We start from the raw sequence: 17,333 nt of genomic DNA, 5'->3' as shown, positions 1-17,333 counted from the left end.
CCAGTGTCAATAGTGTCAAATTGAGACTCGAGGTTTACTTCAAAATTCTGGCCTAGTCTACAGAAAGCTATGGTCACTAAACTGCATTTCAGTATGGATTTTCATCCATAAACAGACGGACAATCGGAAAGAACTATACAGACACTGGAAGATATGTTAAGAACTTGCGTGTTACAATTCAAAGGAAGTTGGGATATGCAATTACCGTTGATCGAATTTGCATACAATAACAATTACCATTCTAGTATCGGAATGGCTCCCTATGAGGCATTGTACGGCCGACCTTGCAGGACCGTGGTATGTTGGAATGAAGTCGGAGAATGGAAATTATTGGGTCCAGAATTACTTCAACAAACAACTGAGAATGTGAAGCTTATCAGAAATAATCTTAAAGCGGCTCGCGATAGTCAAAAGAGCTATGCTAATAAGCGAAGAAGAGAACTAGAATTTGAAGTCGGAGATCGGGTATTTCTTCGATTATCCCCATGGAAAGGAATTCTCCGATTTCGGAGGAAAGGGAAGTTAAGTCCGCGATACATCGAACCATATGAAATTGTGGAACGAGTTGATCCAATAGCATATAAGTTGCAGTTACCTATGAAGCTAACTCGTATTCACGATGTATTTCATGTGTCAATGTTAAGGAAGTATGTGCTTGATCCTATGCACATACTAGCAGCACAATCAATACAACTTAAAGAAGATTTATCTTACGAGGAAGAGGCCATCGAGATTTTAGACAAGAAAGACCAGGTACTCAGAAATAAGACGATTCCTTTAGTGAAGGTATTATGGCGTAATCATGGAATCGAGGAAGAAACCTGGGAACTCGAAAAGCAAATGAGAAATAGATATCCTTAACTTTTCTAATGATATATCAGCTAAATTTCGAGGACAAAATTTCTTTTAAGGGGGAGGTGATTGCAAAACCCCGCCCTCTACGTTTTCTATATAAGCATGTTTAACCAAAAGAATGTTATATTAATTATTTGATAAGTGAAAAAAAATTACGGTGTAGTTACAAGGAAATTAGAAATGAAGGAAAAAAAGAGAAAAAAAAAAGAAAAAAAGAAAGGATCAGAGAGGAAGTAGCTGGGTTTAAGCACTAAGTGCTGAATGAGGTGGCAGTTGACCTTCGAACATGGGAGGCGGCATGAAGTATAAAAGGAAGAGGAATTTCATAAGCTTGGTTTTCAGAAATGACATGAGAAAATTAAGTGAGATCGGTGCCATTTGAAAGCTGGGAGAATCTAGTTTTCGAGGGTGTTTTGCCGGAGAAAGATCTCAGAGGGAGAAGAACAAAAAGTGAAGAATTTACAGAAGGGGCAGATTCTCGGATTAATCCGAGCCCGGGGTGAAGATTGGAAGCTCCAGGCCAAACCCAAGGAATTTTCGGCTGATATTTATGTAAGAAAGTTACCTCAATTCTAAACAAGTTTGTAGAAGGAAGCTTCTTAAAAAGAGTCCTAGATTTTGAGTTATGAATTTTTAAAATTGAAACAGGAAATCGGTACGTAAACAGGTAGCTGTTTGGAAGATTAAGCAGGCAACTCACCATTGTGAGCGAGAGCGAGTTAAGGAAGAGGTGGATCTCGCTAAGGATGAAAATCTCGCTGGTTTTTCGCTGAATCTCGCTAGAAGTGGCAAATCTCGCGGGAAAGTGATAAATCTCGCTAGAAGTGATAAATCTTGCTAGAAGTGGTAAATCTCGCTCATAAAGATGATCTCGCTCATGATGATCATCTTACTAGTAATGTTGCTTTTGTTGGTAAAAGTTTCATTAGTAAGCGAGCTACCTGAAGCATTTTCTGAGAATTCTAAGGAATCTAACCGGGAATTATGTCCTTTCAGGCCAAAAAGAGTTAGGAGAGGCATATAAACCGTTAAGAGCCCGGACGAGTTGTGAGTGACTAAAATGAACTTAATGCTTTCAATACTGATGCATAAAAGACCATGTAAGTTATAGTGATGTTAATGATGAATTTATACTTTCTCAAGCAACAAATGTTTAATGAATAGCATAGTGTATCTTCTCCAGCTTGTATATATTTTAACGCATGCCAAGGTATGTTGTGAATTCATTATAAAAGTTAAGTTCCGAAGCATGTGTTTTGGAGGAAGGTTATGATGGAATGAGTCTTTGTGTGAAAGGTATGCAATAAAGCTTAGTTGATGCTAGAAAATAACCCGGTTCTGAAGGACACAAAGAAGGTATCTGGATAATAGTACCTAAGGTGTTGACGGTACTTAGAAAATTCCATGTGAACATAGGTAGTTCTGAACGAGAGGCCAAAGTATAGGTCTCTTGGCCGGTAATAGACGATGGGAGCTAGAGCGATGTATGCTCGTTCTCAACTAAGGAATAAAGATGTTTAATGATATTTAAGAATGGTTATCAATGTTTATGTTTAGAGGAAGTTGCTTAAGATGTTCATCAATATATGTTTATAGTGATGTAATGCATGGTGTAATATTTAAGAATGGATAACTGTAAATATTTTACCGTAGATGTTATGTCATGACTGTTTACTTGTGATTATAAAATCTTATGTAGAACCTTATGGAAGCATACTGTATGCGTACATTAATAATATTTAATAGGTTGGTATTTAGGTTAGAAGGCTAAGGTGGTAAGTGTTGGCAGCAGAGCTAGTAACTACCACCGTCATATCTTCTTCCAGATTAAAAGGGTAATCTGGAAAGGGGTGTGACAGGTGGTGTCTGAGAGACTGCTTATTCGTGGAGAAAATTATTCGTGTGCTAAGTGACGACGAGAGATTTGGGTAGACGATTGCAGCAACAGCGAGAGGTTGCTGGTCCCAGTTCTTCACGAGAGCGAGAGAAAAACAGAAGAAGAGTTCTTCAAAGGCAAGTCTCTCGTTCCTTTGTATTTAATTTATGAAAGCATGTCGTAATTTTTTCTGAAATGCATAACTAGTTTGTATGTTTGTGAATGCTTGTAATTTTGTCACAATGAATTTGGAACGATCTTGCTTCCGCTCGTAGGTTCTCTTTGATAAGAGTTCATTCAAAGACAACACAACTTGCATAGCCCAAATCAAAGGAGGATATATTAAAGGAGATAGAACAAAGCATATTTCACCAAAGCTTTTCTATACTTATGATCTTAAAGAAAACGGCGACATCACTATACAACAAATTTGTTCGAAGGATAACCTGACAAACTTATTTACAAAGGGATTACCAACTGCAATTTTTGAAAAATTAGTACAAAACATTGGAACGCAACAACTCAGAGATCTTAAGTGATGTTTTCATGAGGGAGAGTAAATATAATTGTATTCTTTTAGGAGTATATATTATATAAAATATGTACCTAGGTTTTTTCCCGTTGGGTTTTTACTAGTAAGATTTTAACGAGACATATTTCATATATATATGGGCATCTAAGGGGAAGTATTATAAATATTATAATAATAAATAGATGTCATTTGCTTAGTTTCCCAAAGTCATGTATCACCCTCCATGTTGTCCATGTGTCTTGTAATCATTTATGTTTGGTATCCATGTAAGTCCACATCCTACTTGCTACTTTGTCTATAAATAGTAACATTTGGTAGATCTTAAAATCACACACCCATTGGTGAGAAATCCACTTTCAATTCCACTAAATTTTCTATTATCCAATTTTATAATTTTAGTTTTTTATTTTAAATTATATTTTTTATTATTATTATATTATATTTTCTATATATTCATGTTCCCGTTGTGCTCCTCAATTTCACAACAACTTTGACCTAAATTTATCTTTTCTTGATATCTAAGTTAAATTACAAATTTAATACAACTTTTATCAAATGAATTTTAAGTTGTTAAAATTTTAAGGTCATTTGAGGTGTTGAGTTGGTTATTATAATCAGTTGTTATTATAATTTATGGGTTATAACAGTATATAGGTTATAATGTTCTTGGTTATTATAATCCGTTGCTATTATAATTTGTGGATTATAACAGTAGGTAGGTTATAATGTTCTATCCGATTGTCAGGTTCTGGTTGACATTGTAGTGATAATTTAATCAAATCCTAACAATGAGAAAACTATGTTATTCCTATTATAGTTTTTTATTGCATCCTTTTCCGCTTCATTTGAGGGATTGCTCTGGTGCTGCCTTTTCTTGGTCTTCTAACATTCTGAGTTGGTTGATTTCTAATTGTCTTTTTTATATTAGGAATTTTATCCTCCGGTCGGGGAGTGTCTGACCTTGACGTTTTATCTATAAAATAAAAGATGCACTCATTTTGATAAAATAAATAAATAAATAAAAGTTTTACATTAATTCAGACACAAAATTAAGGGGTGTTCAGGCTACCAACTTGAAATTGAATCTCACTCCATATTTGGTCTCCAATTATAATAGTTGGTATTTTCAAGTATTATAACCGAAAATTAAGCATTACTATTTTAAATCCCTCAATGTCTACTATTATTACTCATCCTCTTTTTTATTTTTGTTATAATGTTTACTATTTTCTATCGAGACTAAAATAGTATACATCTCAAACATATACTATTATAACCTACATATTATTATAACACGCAAACTATAATAATCAACTCAACATCTCAATTGCCCCTAAAAATTTAACAACTTAAAATTCATTAGATAAAAGGTGCATCAAATTTGTAATTTAACTTAGATGATAAGAAAAGATAATTTAGGTTAAAGTAACATTTTCTGTCAAAAGATTTTGGGTTCAATTCCATTTTAGTTTATTTATATATTGAATATATGTTAACGCATGCCACCAAGATATAAAACCGGACCTAGCTTTAGTGGTCAGGTGGTGGAACCTTAGTAACCTGGCGACTTAGACTTATTTTGATAACTATTTGGTTATTGATTTTTAGTTTTTAAAGTTCAAGGCATAGGAACGTTATTTTTACATATAAATTTTTTGCTTTGTTATTTACTTTACCATTATTTTAAAATTACATTCAAGTCGGTACAAGCTTAATTCTTAATTTTTAAAATTATGACCAACAAATATATATATATATAAACTTTTGGGTTTAAATTTAATAAGTCCCTTAAAAATGTCTAATAGATATATAAGCTTTCAATTTAGTATGTGAAAATCTCATAAAATATTAAGAATGCTTAAAAAATAATCTTTGTATTAGAAAAAAAAATTGTTTTTTTTTCTAATTAATCCTCACAATTTCAATTTTATAGGCAATAATCATCTCCTTGTGGATTTGAAGTCACTAACATAATTTGGTCCCAGGATGTATTGTCTCCCTGACCCTCACCAATATTATCTCAAGCTCAACAAGCCTCCTTTACTTCTAATCCTTGTATTTAGTTCTTAGTCACTTGTTCTCATTACATTTAAGGTATCATGTAGGAGAGCAATTTATTTTGACACTATGAATTCTAAAATATTGCATACCTTTTTCAACAATTATGACAAAAAGAATCTGATGTTGGACATTATAAAAATGTAAGTATTAATTATAAAAATAACCTCACACCTTAATATACTTAGATTTGAAAGGAAAGAAAAAAAGAAGTTAAGATATCTTTTCCCTGAAATGCAAGGACTTCTCCATTTCCCAATATTTCATCATATTATTGCAGGTTAAATGTCTTCCAAGGCATTTCTCATTACACACCAAGCTCTTCCAAGTGATTTCTCAACAACCATATAAGCTGGTGGTTGTAGTGATCAGGATAGGTCCCATTGCTTCAGTCAATGGGATATGTTATTTATAGATCAAAGTGATTTCACGACGAAGATACATGATAAGGTGATTTGGTTTGGTAATTTTATTTAGAACAATTTTCATTGGATCAAAAAAAGAATTATGACTTGGAAGAGTTTGTTTCCTAATACTTTTAAACTTTTCAATATTATTACATCGTTGTTTAATATTTAAGTACTCAAGTATTCAAGGAATTAGGTCCTTTCAGTTTGCTAATATACCCTTTAATAGTCTAATTATTGTCTAATAACATTCACATGATACTATTATCCTACTATTTCCATTTAAGTTGTTGCTGCTGCAGTGTTAAATCATCGACATGTCAATATGCATATCCTGTTAATAGATTCAACGATGACAAAATGTATTTATTAATTTGAATACCTTTTTTGTTTTTATGATATTTTCAGAAATATCCATTGATGACGAACTTTAGGTTACCTTTTTGAAGATTAACGGAGTTCTAGATTAATAACAGACGACAGACCTCTAACCAGGAGATATACCCAACATTTTTAACGTGACCAAAAGAACGGTGTTTGAAGGCAGTAAAAAGTTAACACCATTGTTAATATTATGTTAACTATGGACGTAATACGCGAAAACGAAAACAAAAACACAACTAATCAGCACCATAAGGTGCAGTGATCCTGCAGGAGGTAGGAGTAAAAGGAAAATCTCAAAAACGATGTTGTTTCGGTCTGAAGAGCTTAGTTTCCAACTCAATGCCTTTTGACTCTAGATTCAGACTTAGAAAGTGCCACACCCGAAAGCTTGTTCAACTCATACAGCAGTCCAGCGGAGAACAAGAAACTGCAGCAGAAGAAAATCATAAAGCTGTCACAAGTCAAGGCTTTCAAGATATTCGAAATTTTTAATATAAAGGATGTTATTAATCTCAATATTTTACGTGTGAACAAATGTCTAGAATTTGTTCCCTTCCCTTCTGAAGTATTTAAGTGAAATTACCACTTCAATTCCTATGTTGCATATTAGATCATGAGATAAATTGAGCAAGGATTAGGTACAGTCAATCATTAGTACTTCCCACTTCTCTACCACACAAAAAAAAAATAATAATAAAAAATATATATATCGTTTTACAGAATAAAAATGTCACGTGGCAGCATGTCATAGGACCATACTTGGGATGCACCAAAGGAAGCACCCAAGTTTTTCTCGGATAAGTTTTCGGTCTTATATCATAACTTTTTCTCGGACAACTTTTGAACATTTATGATATGCGTTGTTTAGCCTTTACAGACTATGTGGTTCCTTCTACATTTCTTTCTTCACACTGGAAGTAGGTATGAAAACAGTTAAAAAAAAATGAGGAGTCAGAATACCATGTTGTGATGCAAACTCTATGAACAGTGCTTGCGGCAATCAGTGCAACTGCTTCTGCTACGATGACTGCAAAAGAAAAGTAAATGGTTAGTTGATTCTGATTCATCTTCAAGAAAACTGGCAGATGTGGGTGGTAGTTGAATAACTTGCATTAATTACAGTTTTCAGCAAACATCAATGAAAATTCTTTTGTTATGAATGAACATGAAGGAAAAGAGCATCTAGAGCCACAAAGTCTTCAACCTTTCAAGCTCATAGTTAATCAACGTCCAGTTCCAAATTCGCTATTCAAATTCTAGATACAATACTGTTAAATGTAATGAATTCTATTGAAAGATATTACAACAACTTACATACTATCTTTTGATATTCTCCTAGTGTAGAGCTCTAGTACAAAATGAGGAAAGTGCTAGTTTAGATAATGAAATTTCCAATTCATAAAGAATGCACAGAGCAAGTGCATGATTAACAGGCATCCAATCAACAGAATAAACAAAGCAACACAATATGAAGGCGGCCAAAAATATAGATGTAGATCCATAGACAAATTTCTTTCAACAATTCAATTCGCTCATGAAAATAGATAGTAGCTGGCATGAGTGTAAACCTACCCCAGAATATTGGAGATTAGTCACTTAACCTAACAAATTAACAATTACAAACATTTACAAAGAATAGAACAGATAGGCTTGTCGCAGGTCTATAAAGAAATCATCAAATATGTCCAATCTGCAGCATTAGTATTAGATAGTATTTTCAAAATAGTCAGTGCTAGCCAAAAAGCTGAGATTCGAGAGACATCAAGATTACGTTTTTCGCTTGTTAAGCTCACCCAAAGTTTCAAACACACAACCTTTGAGTGGGTGTACCCCAGAGACCGCAAGCCTTAGCCAACAGGCCATGTCTTAAGACTAGTATTAGACAAACTTATTATGCAGAGCAGCAGAGAAAAAAAAATTGTGCAGACAAGAACAAAAGCAACTAAACTTACCAGCTCCCCATCCAGTTCGCATGCCACATGTTTCCTGGAAGTTTCCTATAAACTGCAATAAATAAATCAAAAGAATGAAAATCGTCGTGCTGAATCAACAATTTAAACCAAAAAGCATAAACTAAGTATAAACTGAGCTTGTAAATTGCACGTGTAATTGAAGCAATAAGACAGTCCCAAGTTCAAAATTCTGTATGTATGCAACAGTTTGCGTGTAGCTGATGCTATTCATAACTTGGTTTAAATCCATGAAATACAAGTTGACAGCAAAACCAAGTCCAAAATGTCATAACCATTTCCAACCGATACAAACAACAAAATACTGAAAGGAAGTCAATAATAGACTGCACATTTTTAATTAAATAATATCATTTATTCAGTGTCCATGTAATTGCAAAAGATGTTACAAAGGAGGATGCAACTGCCTAAAGGACGGAACTAAATACTGATAAAACATGAGCTGTTCCATAAAAATTCTGTAAAATACCCATCGAGAAAAAGCCCCCGGATCCAGAAATACCCTAGAGGATAAAATGCATCTGCACGTTTGTCAATCTGGTAAAAGGATAAAAATGAAAAGCGTATGAACTCACTGTTAGAAGCACTAGAAATAGAAGAGAACTGACGAATCCTCCAAGTATGGTAAACAACTCCGATGAAGCCAACTTTCCTCTATACATCTCTTGAAGCGAAAGAATGACGGTGAACAGAAGAAATGAGTAAAGCATGGAACTCCCAGACCCCGCCATGGCCTTCAGTAGTCAAAAAGCACAAAAACGTTATAACCAATAGTCAACTATCGTCCCAGGAGGAATGACAGCAAACCAGCCAAACAACTAGATCGGTGATTAAAATGAGCAACAATATACAACAGAGGATGCAACATCATGTAAAACGATTACAGATGAAACGAAAAATGCGGATCCGAAACAACATAGGGAACATACATCACAGCGTCACTAACAATAGATTAGTCTAAGATATTCTAATCGAAAAATCTGAACCAAAAACCAAGGAATGATGCAATTCAGTTCAAATTCCAATCAATCAAGTGGTAAAGAATGGGAAAATTTAGATGCAGTTGAATATTCTTCCCTACGATTTGCCCGCCAACAAAAGGGATCGAAAGAACGGTTCCAGAATAATATTCAAACAGTTAAATCCAATTCGAAAAGGAAATTAAAGCTATAATCCTTACCGACTCTCACCGAAAAGGCTCTGGTCCTTGCTGGTTAGTATCGGGACACGTTCAGACTCGTAGATCTGGACCATAAAAGTTATGGGTAAACTAAATTGAAGTGAATCGAAGTGTGGGTCAATGCCAAAACTCGTGAACAAGAAGGAAAACCTGCTATGAAACTTGTTCGACGTGGGTCTCGCGCTGCAAGTCAGAATGCGTAAATGTCTACTCGTATCAACGTGAGTTCGTGCGGGTCGTCACCGTCCGAGGCTCGTAAACTGCTGCTCGTGGTCGCCGGCGAAGAAGATTGAAGGAGGGGATAAAGATGGAGGCAGGGCAACCCTCTTTTCCTTCTCTTTTCTCTCTCTCACTCTCTTTTACCTATTAATAACCTCATAAACTAGAGAACCTATTGTTTTCCTATAAATATTTTCTTGGGTGTGATTGCAATTTTAGGGATAATAATTAAGTGGATAACATCAATTAAAAAAAATTGTAAATAAAGACTAACGATCCTATGTTGATAGACTCCCAAATTTATCACTTTTTCTACCAATAGTCTATGACTGATAAACTATTTAAATTTGTTCATATTATATCTGCTAATGTTTTGGATCTAATGTCTATATTTGTAACTGTCCCTTTTTTTTATTCCTCTGACTTTAAACTCCAACTAAGGATTAATGTTGGGTAGAGTTAACTTAGTAATAATGATCTGTAGAGTCAGATTATGCAAAGTTAAATTGAATTGGATTAGAATATTTGTATTTGATGTGTTGAATTGAGTTAAGTTGAGTTGAGCAGAAAGTATGTGTTTGGAGTGAGTTGATTGAATGAGTTTGGATACCTAGTGGAGTTTTTCTAAACGGAATTGATTTTGTCTTGAATTTTTTCTCCCTTTTTTTAATTTTCAACTACACACACAATTTGAACACTTAATTGCATAACAATTTTATATACATCCCTAAAGACATGTCATATTCTAATAGAAGAAATATTTTCTCTAATCTCTAACCATCAATCTTTAACTCTTGATAAATTTTAACTCAACCATAAATGTTAATTTTAAAAAAAGTTTGCCCATTTTTTAAATATGAATTTCAATTTCTATGGTTAATGATTTTGTTATATTTTTGTGCAAACGCTTCGTTTTTTACATTTTACACTAATACAAAGAAATGTTCTTTTTTTTTTTTTTTTTGCAAACTCGTTTTTTACAAATATTTTTCATGGTTAGTTTTTATAATTAAGTCCAACTTGCCACTTACAAATGAAATAATAGTATCCACAAAAATGTCTGTGCACATGTAAAAAATGCATAACAATGAATAACACTCAATACATCACAAATTGTTCCCCAACAATTAAACAAAATTTGGACTTTAAAAAGTAGACTATGAACTTAAAATTAATGAATCTCAAACTAATTATTGAAAGAATTGTGCAATTAGTCTGAGCCCTACAAGTAAGATAACAAACTATAGTTATATTAGAATAAAGTTAAATGCAAATAAAATTAAAGTTAGACATACTACAACATACCTTCAAAAGTTCAGAATGAATTCGAAATGCCAAGACTAAATAGGATTTTCATTAAGGATCTCGTTAGATGTGATTTTTTGTGGGAGTTAGTAGTTTAAGGTGAATGTTAGTGTTGGTTTAGAGAGGTGGTGTTCACCAGAGTTGATCATCGAAGATGGTCTTTATCGGAGTTGTTGTCGAAGTTGGTTGTTGGAGCCTAGAGTTGGTCGTCAGAGTTGGCTAAGCGAAGGTGGTTGTCGGAATTGCTTATGTGAAGGTGGTCATCGGAGTTAGTCGCCAGATTATCGTTGGAGGTGGCTACTAGAGTTCGAAGTTGGTCGGCAAAGGTGGTCATCAGAGTGTGTCGTTGGAGTGTAGTAGCGGTAGTCATCGACGGTGGCCGATAGGTGGAGCCATTGAAAACATTGAGGGAGGAAGAGAGTTGAGGTGAGTTAGAAGGAGAGTTGGGGTGAATTGGAGTGAGTTGGTAAAAAAACCCAACTAACTTCACCAACATTTAAAGTTAGTGGGGCAAACATTGAGATAGAAAGTTTTACCAACTCAACTCAATCCAAGTTGGTGTACCAAATACCCCCTAATTCAAAAATCTATATATATCTAAAGAATATCTTTAATCGATAACCTATTACCAACAACCTTTATATTTTTTGACCCGCCCTCCACAAACTTATGGTATCTAACCTTATGCTTACCTCATAGTGCAATTTCAGCATTAAAAGGGTAATCGTGATCGAGCTAAACTTCCCAGCTCGACAATGGATGATCCTTAGCTCAATAACACGCCCCAACGCGATGTTCCCACTTTTTAACGGTTGTTGCCACGAACCGTCATTCACAATAGGGAATCTGAACACGACCCAATGTAATCTGGAACCAATTGTAACTTTTTTATTTATATTCATCGCAATCCGAGTTATGGATTTGGAGAAAATATCAGGTTGGAGTTTGGTTCCTTGAATGGAAATAACGTTTAATGTTAATCAATCTGCGTATGCGAGCATCATAGGCAATCTTAAATACGTAGTTGGTAGCACTAGGCCTGACTTAGCATATGTTGTAGGATTACTTTGTAGGTTTACAAGCAAACCTAGTAAAGAGCATTGGAATGCTATAGAAAGGATAATGAGGTACTTGAAGAAAACCTAAAACCTAGGATTACATTATCAAAAGTTTCCCGATGTCCTGGAATAGTTCAACGATGCTGAGTAGAACTCTCTTTCGGATGATTCAAAGGCTATAAGTGACTATATCTTTAATATAACAGGCGGAGCTGTCTCTTGGAAGTCCAAGAAACAGACTATTTTAGCCCAATCTATGATGGAATAAAAAATGATAGCACTAGCGACAACTAGTGAAGAAGCAGGTTGGCTTAGAAGTATGCTATCAGATATTCCCTTTTGGAAAAAGTCAGTACCTATAGGACTCATGCCTATAGAAAGATGAATCACGATGAGGAAAACCCAACTTGTAGACTAGAGATCCCAAGAAATAGATTCAACAGGTAATAACTGATCACAAGTGATATATAGTGAATCATGCTAAACCAAACACAAAGTTCCATTCCTATGACTTAGAGTCTGAGCATGACATCCTGAAGCGTAAGAAAGGTTGAACTCAATTGTTAATGAGATTTATACTTAATGACAATTGGGGTACCTAGCTACAGGAGTACTCTTGATAGATTCACCTATGTGAATGTAGAAGTAAGGGTTGCTTCCTATGGAGTTTTTAGGCAAACTCTCTAGAGCGTTCATTAAACCAGGGTACACGTGCTGGATCTTAAAGCACGGGCTTTCGCACTACACCTTAATGACACTCTATGTGAGATGCTATTAAAAGATAGAGTTCAAAACCAAGGGTTATTCTAGTATATTCTAAATCATCTATACTACGCAAAGGTTCAAGTCGTAAGACACCTTTGCTTATGCACAGTGTTGTATAGACTGAAACTGCTCAATAAAAAACTTTTTTCTTCTCTTTTGTTTAAATTTTCAAATGAGGGATTGTTGGGTGAAATTTTAATTTTTAAAATTAAGAGGAAACCAATCTTTGGTTGAAGAATCTCACATTGGAAAATTTTGATTTGAAAGCCTTCCTTTTATTCTCCAACCTTGGGCTTTGGGTTTGGGCCCCAAGGGGTACCCATGTTTTGGAGGAAGTGAGAAGATAGATCAATATAGGTTCAATGGACGTCCCATACGCGCGACATTGCCCGTCCGATCGGGCGTGTCGCGTGTGTGTGATTATTATTATTGTTATTATTTTATTTAATAAAAATATTATTATTTTATTTTAATTTTTTTATTATTACTTAAAATTGGAAGAAAGACTTGGTCCTCCGCGCACATCTTTCGAAAAGTCTTCCGACCCCTCGCACATTCTGAGGCTGCCCGCCTCTTTCTCACGTGATCGTTCCACGCTAAAGGCCTATAAAAGGCGTGGCCTTCAGCAGTTCATTCACACAATTTTCACTTCCTTTCGAAAGTTCTCCTCTCCTCTCCTACTTTTCCATTTTCCGTCTTCCGAACAGTGAGTCAGAAAGGTGTGTGTTCCGGTCGGTAACGGTGCATCTCCGATCGGATTTTTCTTTTTAGACTGATTTATCTTGGGGACAACGTGGCAGTATTCCTGACCTGTTTGCACACTTGGGTAGAGCCGCGAAACATCTTAAAGAGAGCGAGCTCCGTGACTCAGCCTATAACGAGCTTCTATTTTGCAGGTTTTATTCTTTGCTCGACCGCCGTGACCCGATCGTTTGCTGCTGTCCTGTTCATCGTCTAAGGGTCTTGTCGTTTTCAACATCCTCTATGTCAGTACAATGTAGAATTAGTTGAGCATGCTCTTCTTTTCTGCACTCGATCTTCGAAAATCTTGAAATTTTTGCTCCTGAAGCTTTATCCCACACTTGCCCTTCAAGTTCCATGACTAATTTTTGGTATGTTTGGTGAGATAAGTTAAACTACTTTGAGTTACCTCTTGTTTGTCCTATTTGGTGAGATAAGTCTATTTCTGATATTGGTTCTAAAACCTTTGGGATTTTGAATTATTTTGAAAATTCAAAGAGTTGGCTCTCTCCCTTCCTTTGTTGATTCTATTCATCTCCCAGTGGCTCGTTTTTCTCACTTTTGGCGCCCTCCTCCCAATAATTGATTTAAACTAAGGCCATATTTACCATATCGTAATGAAATTGGTGTAATCAGGATGAGATTTCATTGATGGATGAATTATAGTAGACCCAAATTGCAAACACAATTGGATTGTTTTTTATCGCTTTTACCTAGAATTATGAATTTGTCACATTTTACTGTTACCGATACCATTACTGTTTGACCCTAACGGTAACAATAATGGTAAAGGTAACAATAAATGCGACAAATTCATAATTTTCATACTATTACAGTAGCAATATATGTAATGGTAACGATAAAGATAGCGATAGCAATAAAGGTAGTGGGTCCCACGTAATTTTCAACTCCAATCAAATTGAACGCCAATTACAAACTTCAAAGCGAGCCCCACATCTCATTACAATTAACAACACAATAAAAGTAATAAATTGGATCCCACTTTTTACATTATCATTGATAGATTATTTTTCTTAATCAATTAAGTAACTATATTAAATCATATTTAATATAGAGTAAATTAACATATAAATATAACATATTTATATGTATAGCAACTCTTTAGGAATCTAATTCCCATAAATCTGATATTTGAACCTCGTTCAAATATCTCTCTCACATAATGTGAATTATAGATCGCATCTATAATTAATTATATATTAATCACATTAATATAAAATTCTCTCAATTGATTTGAACTATTCAAATCATTCCTCATTAATATCCTTTAGCGAGCTAACAATGGGATCTTATGGACCTACAGATCAGAAGCTCCAACGATATGAGATTAATTGACTAAACTCATTAACCAAATTAATCAATATTCATTAACTGTGGATACACTCCTCTAAAGACCTACAGTTACATTATTCTCACTGTAGATCTATTTCTGTGTCCACGAATATAAACCAATAACAACAAGTTAGTCATTCACGAGTGTTCGTAACATCAACTGGGTCAAATTACTATTTTACCCTTAGATTACCTTTGTATCCTTAAGTACAGTGCTTCTCTAATGAACAATCTGTTTATGGTCAACCATTAAACATAAATCTCTCTCAAGCCAACGAGAGAGTAGGGCCCTTTCTTAAGTTTCGGAGATACCACTTAAGGGAACACTCATCTACTTACCCTAGAGTTGGGAAGGAGTGAATTTCATCTTGTAATATTATATTTTTAACTCCTCATTCAGTCTTGTCCCTAAAATGGCAGGCTTATTGAGTCAGCGAATTAGCCACTCTTACCCATACAAAACAAAAGACAATCTTTTGTGAACAGGAGTTCATAATATACTCAGGATTAAGACTAAGTTGCCTAAGTCATCTTATTGAAATAGAAACCTAACGAGTCAACGGTGTTACATCTAATGGTTACTATTTCGTGGTCTAGTCTTATGCAAACTCATTGTAAAGGATACCTCACTTGCATATCACCTATACGAACACGTTGGATCATTACGTTTGTATTAAATACAAAGTGGGTTGTATTCATAGTGTTACTAGGATATGATACCCAACCTTATCCCTATACTATAGACCCTTTAAGTTGTATGTTGAACATTGATTCTTGTATTCTCCACATACTGTTCAAGAAGACAACATAGGATATTAGTTTATTGGATTTAGGGTTACTAAGACAAAATAGAATACAACACAATCAATAACATTTATTGAAATAACATCGATAACTCTTTATTAATGAAATAACATCGATAACTCTTTATTTATAATGGTCAATTAATTACATTGATTATCTACGAGTTTTATGGCATAAAACCCAATAGAAGTATACAATACAAACAAAGTACATAATACAATAAATTAGGACATACACTATACCCCAGTAACATCTCCCACTTGCCCTAGAGAATATGTCACATATCCCGTAAACCTAAACTTTGTAGATGATCCTCGAACACTTTAGCCGTGAGAGCCTTCATAAATGGATTAGTAACCTTGTGCTCTAAAGCAAATTTCATGACAATCACGTCACCTCGTTGCACAATCTCCCAAATTAAGTGATATTTTCTCTCAATGTGTTTGCCTCTTTTATGACTCCTAGATTCCTTAAAATTTGCCATAACACCACTATTATCACCATGAAGTGTGATGGGCAAAGTCATATTTGGAATGATTTCCAAATTAGTAAGGAACTTCCTTAGCCAAACAACTTCATTAGTAGCTTCACAAGCAGCTACATATTCATCTTCCATAGTGGAGTCCGCGTGCATATTATTTGGAGCTTCGACAGACTATAGCTCCTCCGTTTAGAGTAAACACTGACCTAACCTGGATTTCCTAAATCCCGATCAGTCTGAAAGTCGGAGTCCGTGTAACCTGCAAGGATCAAAACCTTAGCTCCATACAGAAGCATATATTCCCTCGTTCTCTGCAGATACTTGAGGATTATTTTGACTGTTGTCCAGTGATCTAATCTTGGATTGGATCGATATCTATTGACGATCCTTACTGCATAGCAAATGTCAAGTCTGGTACTAACATTGCATACATAAAGCTGCCAATAACTGATGCATTGAGAAATTGTTTCATTTCCTCAACCTCTTTAGGAGTCTTAGAACACTATTTCTTAGACAACACAATTTAATGTCTGAAAGGTAATAAACCCTTCTTGGAATTGTGCATTGAATATCTGACAAGCATCTTGTTAATATACGATGCCTAAAACAAGGCAGTGTATTGTTCTTATGATCCTTGATATTTGGATCTCTAAAACAAATTGTGCCTCACCCAAATCTTCCATTTGGATTTGGGCGGCTAGCCATTTCTTTATATCTATAGTAAGCCTACATCATTATTAATGAGTAGGATATCATCCACATACAACACAAGGAAAGTTGATGATTTTCTTGTAAACACAAGGCTCATCAACATTCTAATTATAACCAAGATATTAAGCCTATTTTGATTTTTTTGTGGTAAATATTTTGATTTTGGTTTTTTTTGAAAATTAAGTTTATTGACACTACTTCTACTTCCAAATTTCTTCCTTTATTATCTACTTTTCATTAATGGTTTAAAAAACCAAGCCAAATTTTGAAAACTAAAAAAAAGTAGTTTTCAGAATGTTATTTTTGTTTTTGGAATTTGGCTAAGAATTCAACCATTGTACTTAAAAATAAGCTTAATTTTTAAAATCAAGACAAAAAATCAAATGGTTAACAAACGGGATCTTAGTTTTTCAAATTTTGACTTTTTTTTTAAATCATTAATAAAAAGTAGATAACAAAGAAAGAAATTTGAAGGTAGAAATAATTTATATGTGCTTAATTTTAAAAAAACAAAAAATAAAATAATTATCAAAGCCTAAAATTTTTAATTTTTTGAATTAGGAATTTTAAATTAAATTTCAAATTCGTAGTTTCAGAAATTTAAATATATTCTTTGGATGGTTGAGATAAGGTT

General features: G+C 34.3%; 2 protein-coding genes across 2 annotated transcripts; one reads left to right on the top strand and one right to left on the bottom strand.

Annotated features, from left to right (window-relative positions):
- Positions 1–252: 252 nt before the first annotated feature.
- On the top strand, positions 253–1,696 carry LOC120076226 (uncharacterized). The gene is made up of 2 exons (XM_039029990.1): positions 253–753; positions 1,523–1,696. Exons 1-2 carry the CDS (start codon positions 253–255, stop codon positions 1,694–1,696), a joined length of 675 nt encoding a protein of 224 aa, XP_038885918.1.
- A 4,542-nt stretch (positions 1,697–6,238) lies between these two features.
- Positions 6,239–9,680, bottom strand: LOC120075039 (keratinocyte-associated-like protein). The gene is made up of 6 exons (XM_039028187.2): positions 9,413–9,680; positions 9,263–9,327; positions 8,658–8,816; positions 8,065–8,116; positions 7,073–7,139; positions 6,239–6,539 (listed from the first exon to the last, which is right to left on the bottom strand). The coding sequence occupies exons 3-6, from the start codon at positions 8,811–8,813 to the stop codon at positions 6,449–6,451; spliced, it is 366 nt and encodes a 121-aa protein (XP_038884115.1). The 5' UTR covers positions 8,814–8,816; positions 9,263–9,327; positions 9,413–9,680; the 3' UTR covers positions 6,239–6,448.
- Between the last annotated feature and the right edge of the window lie 7,653 nt (positions 9,681–17,333).

The sequence above is a fragment of the Benincasa hispida genome, chromosome 4, assembly GCF_027475165.1.
Source record: "Benincasa hispida cultivar pf3 chromosome 4, pf3_genome.v1.1, whole genome shotgun sequence".
In the NCBI taxonomy this organism is placed as follows: Eukaryota; Viridiplantae; Streptophyta; class Magnoliopsida; order Cucurbitales; family Cucurbitaceae; genus Benincasa; species Benincasa hispida.
This window is presented reverse-complemented; position numbering and strand designations above follow the sequence as displayed.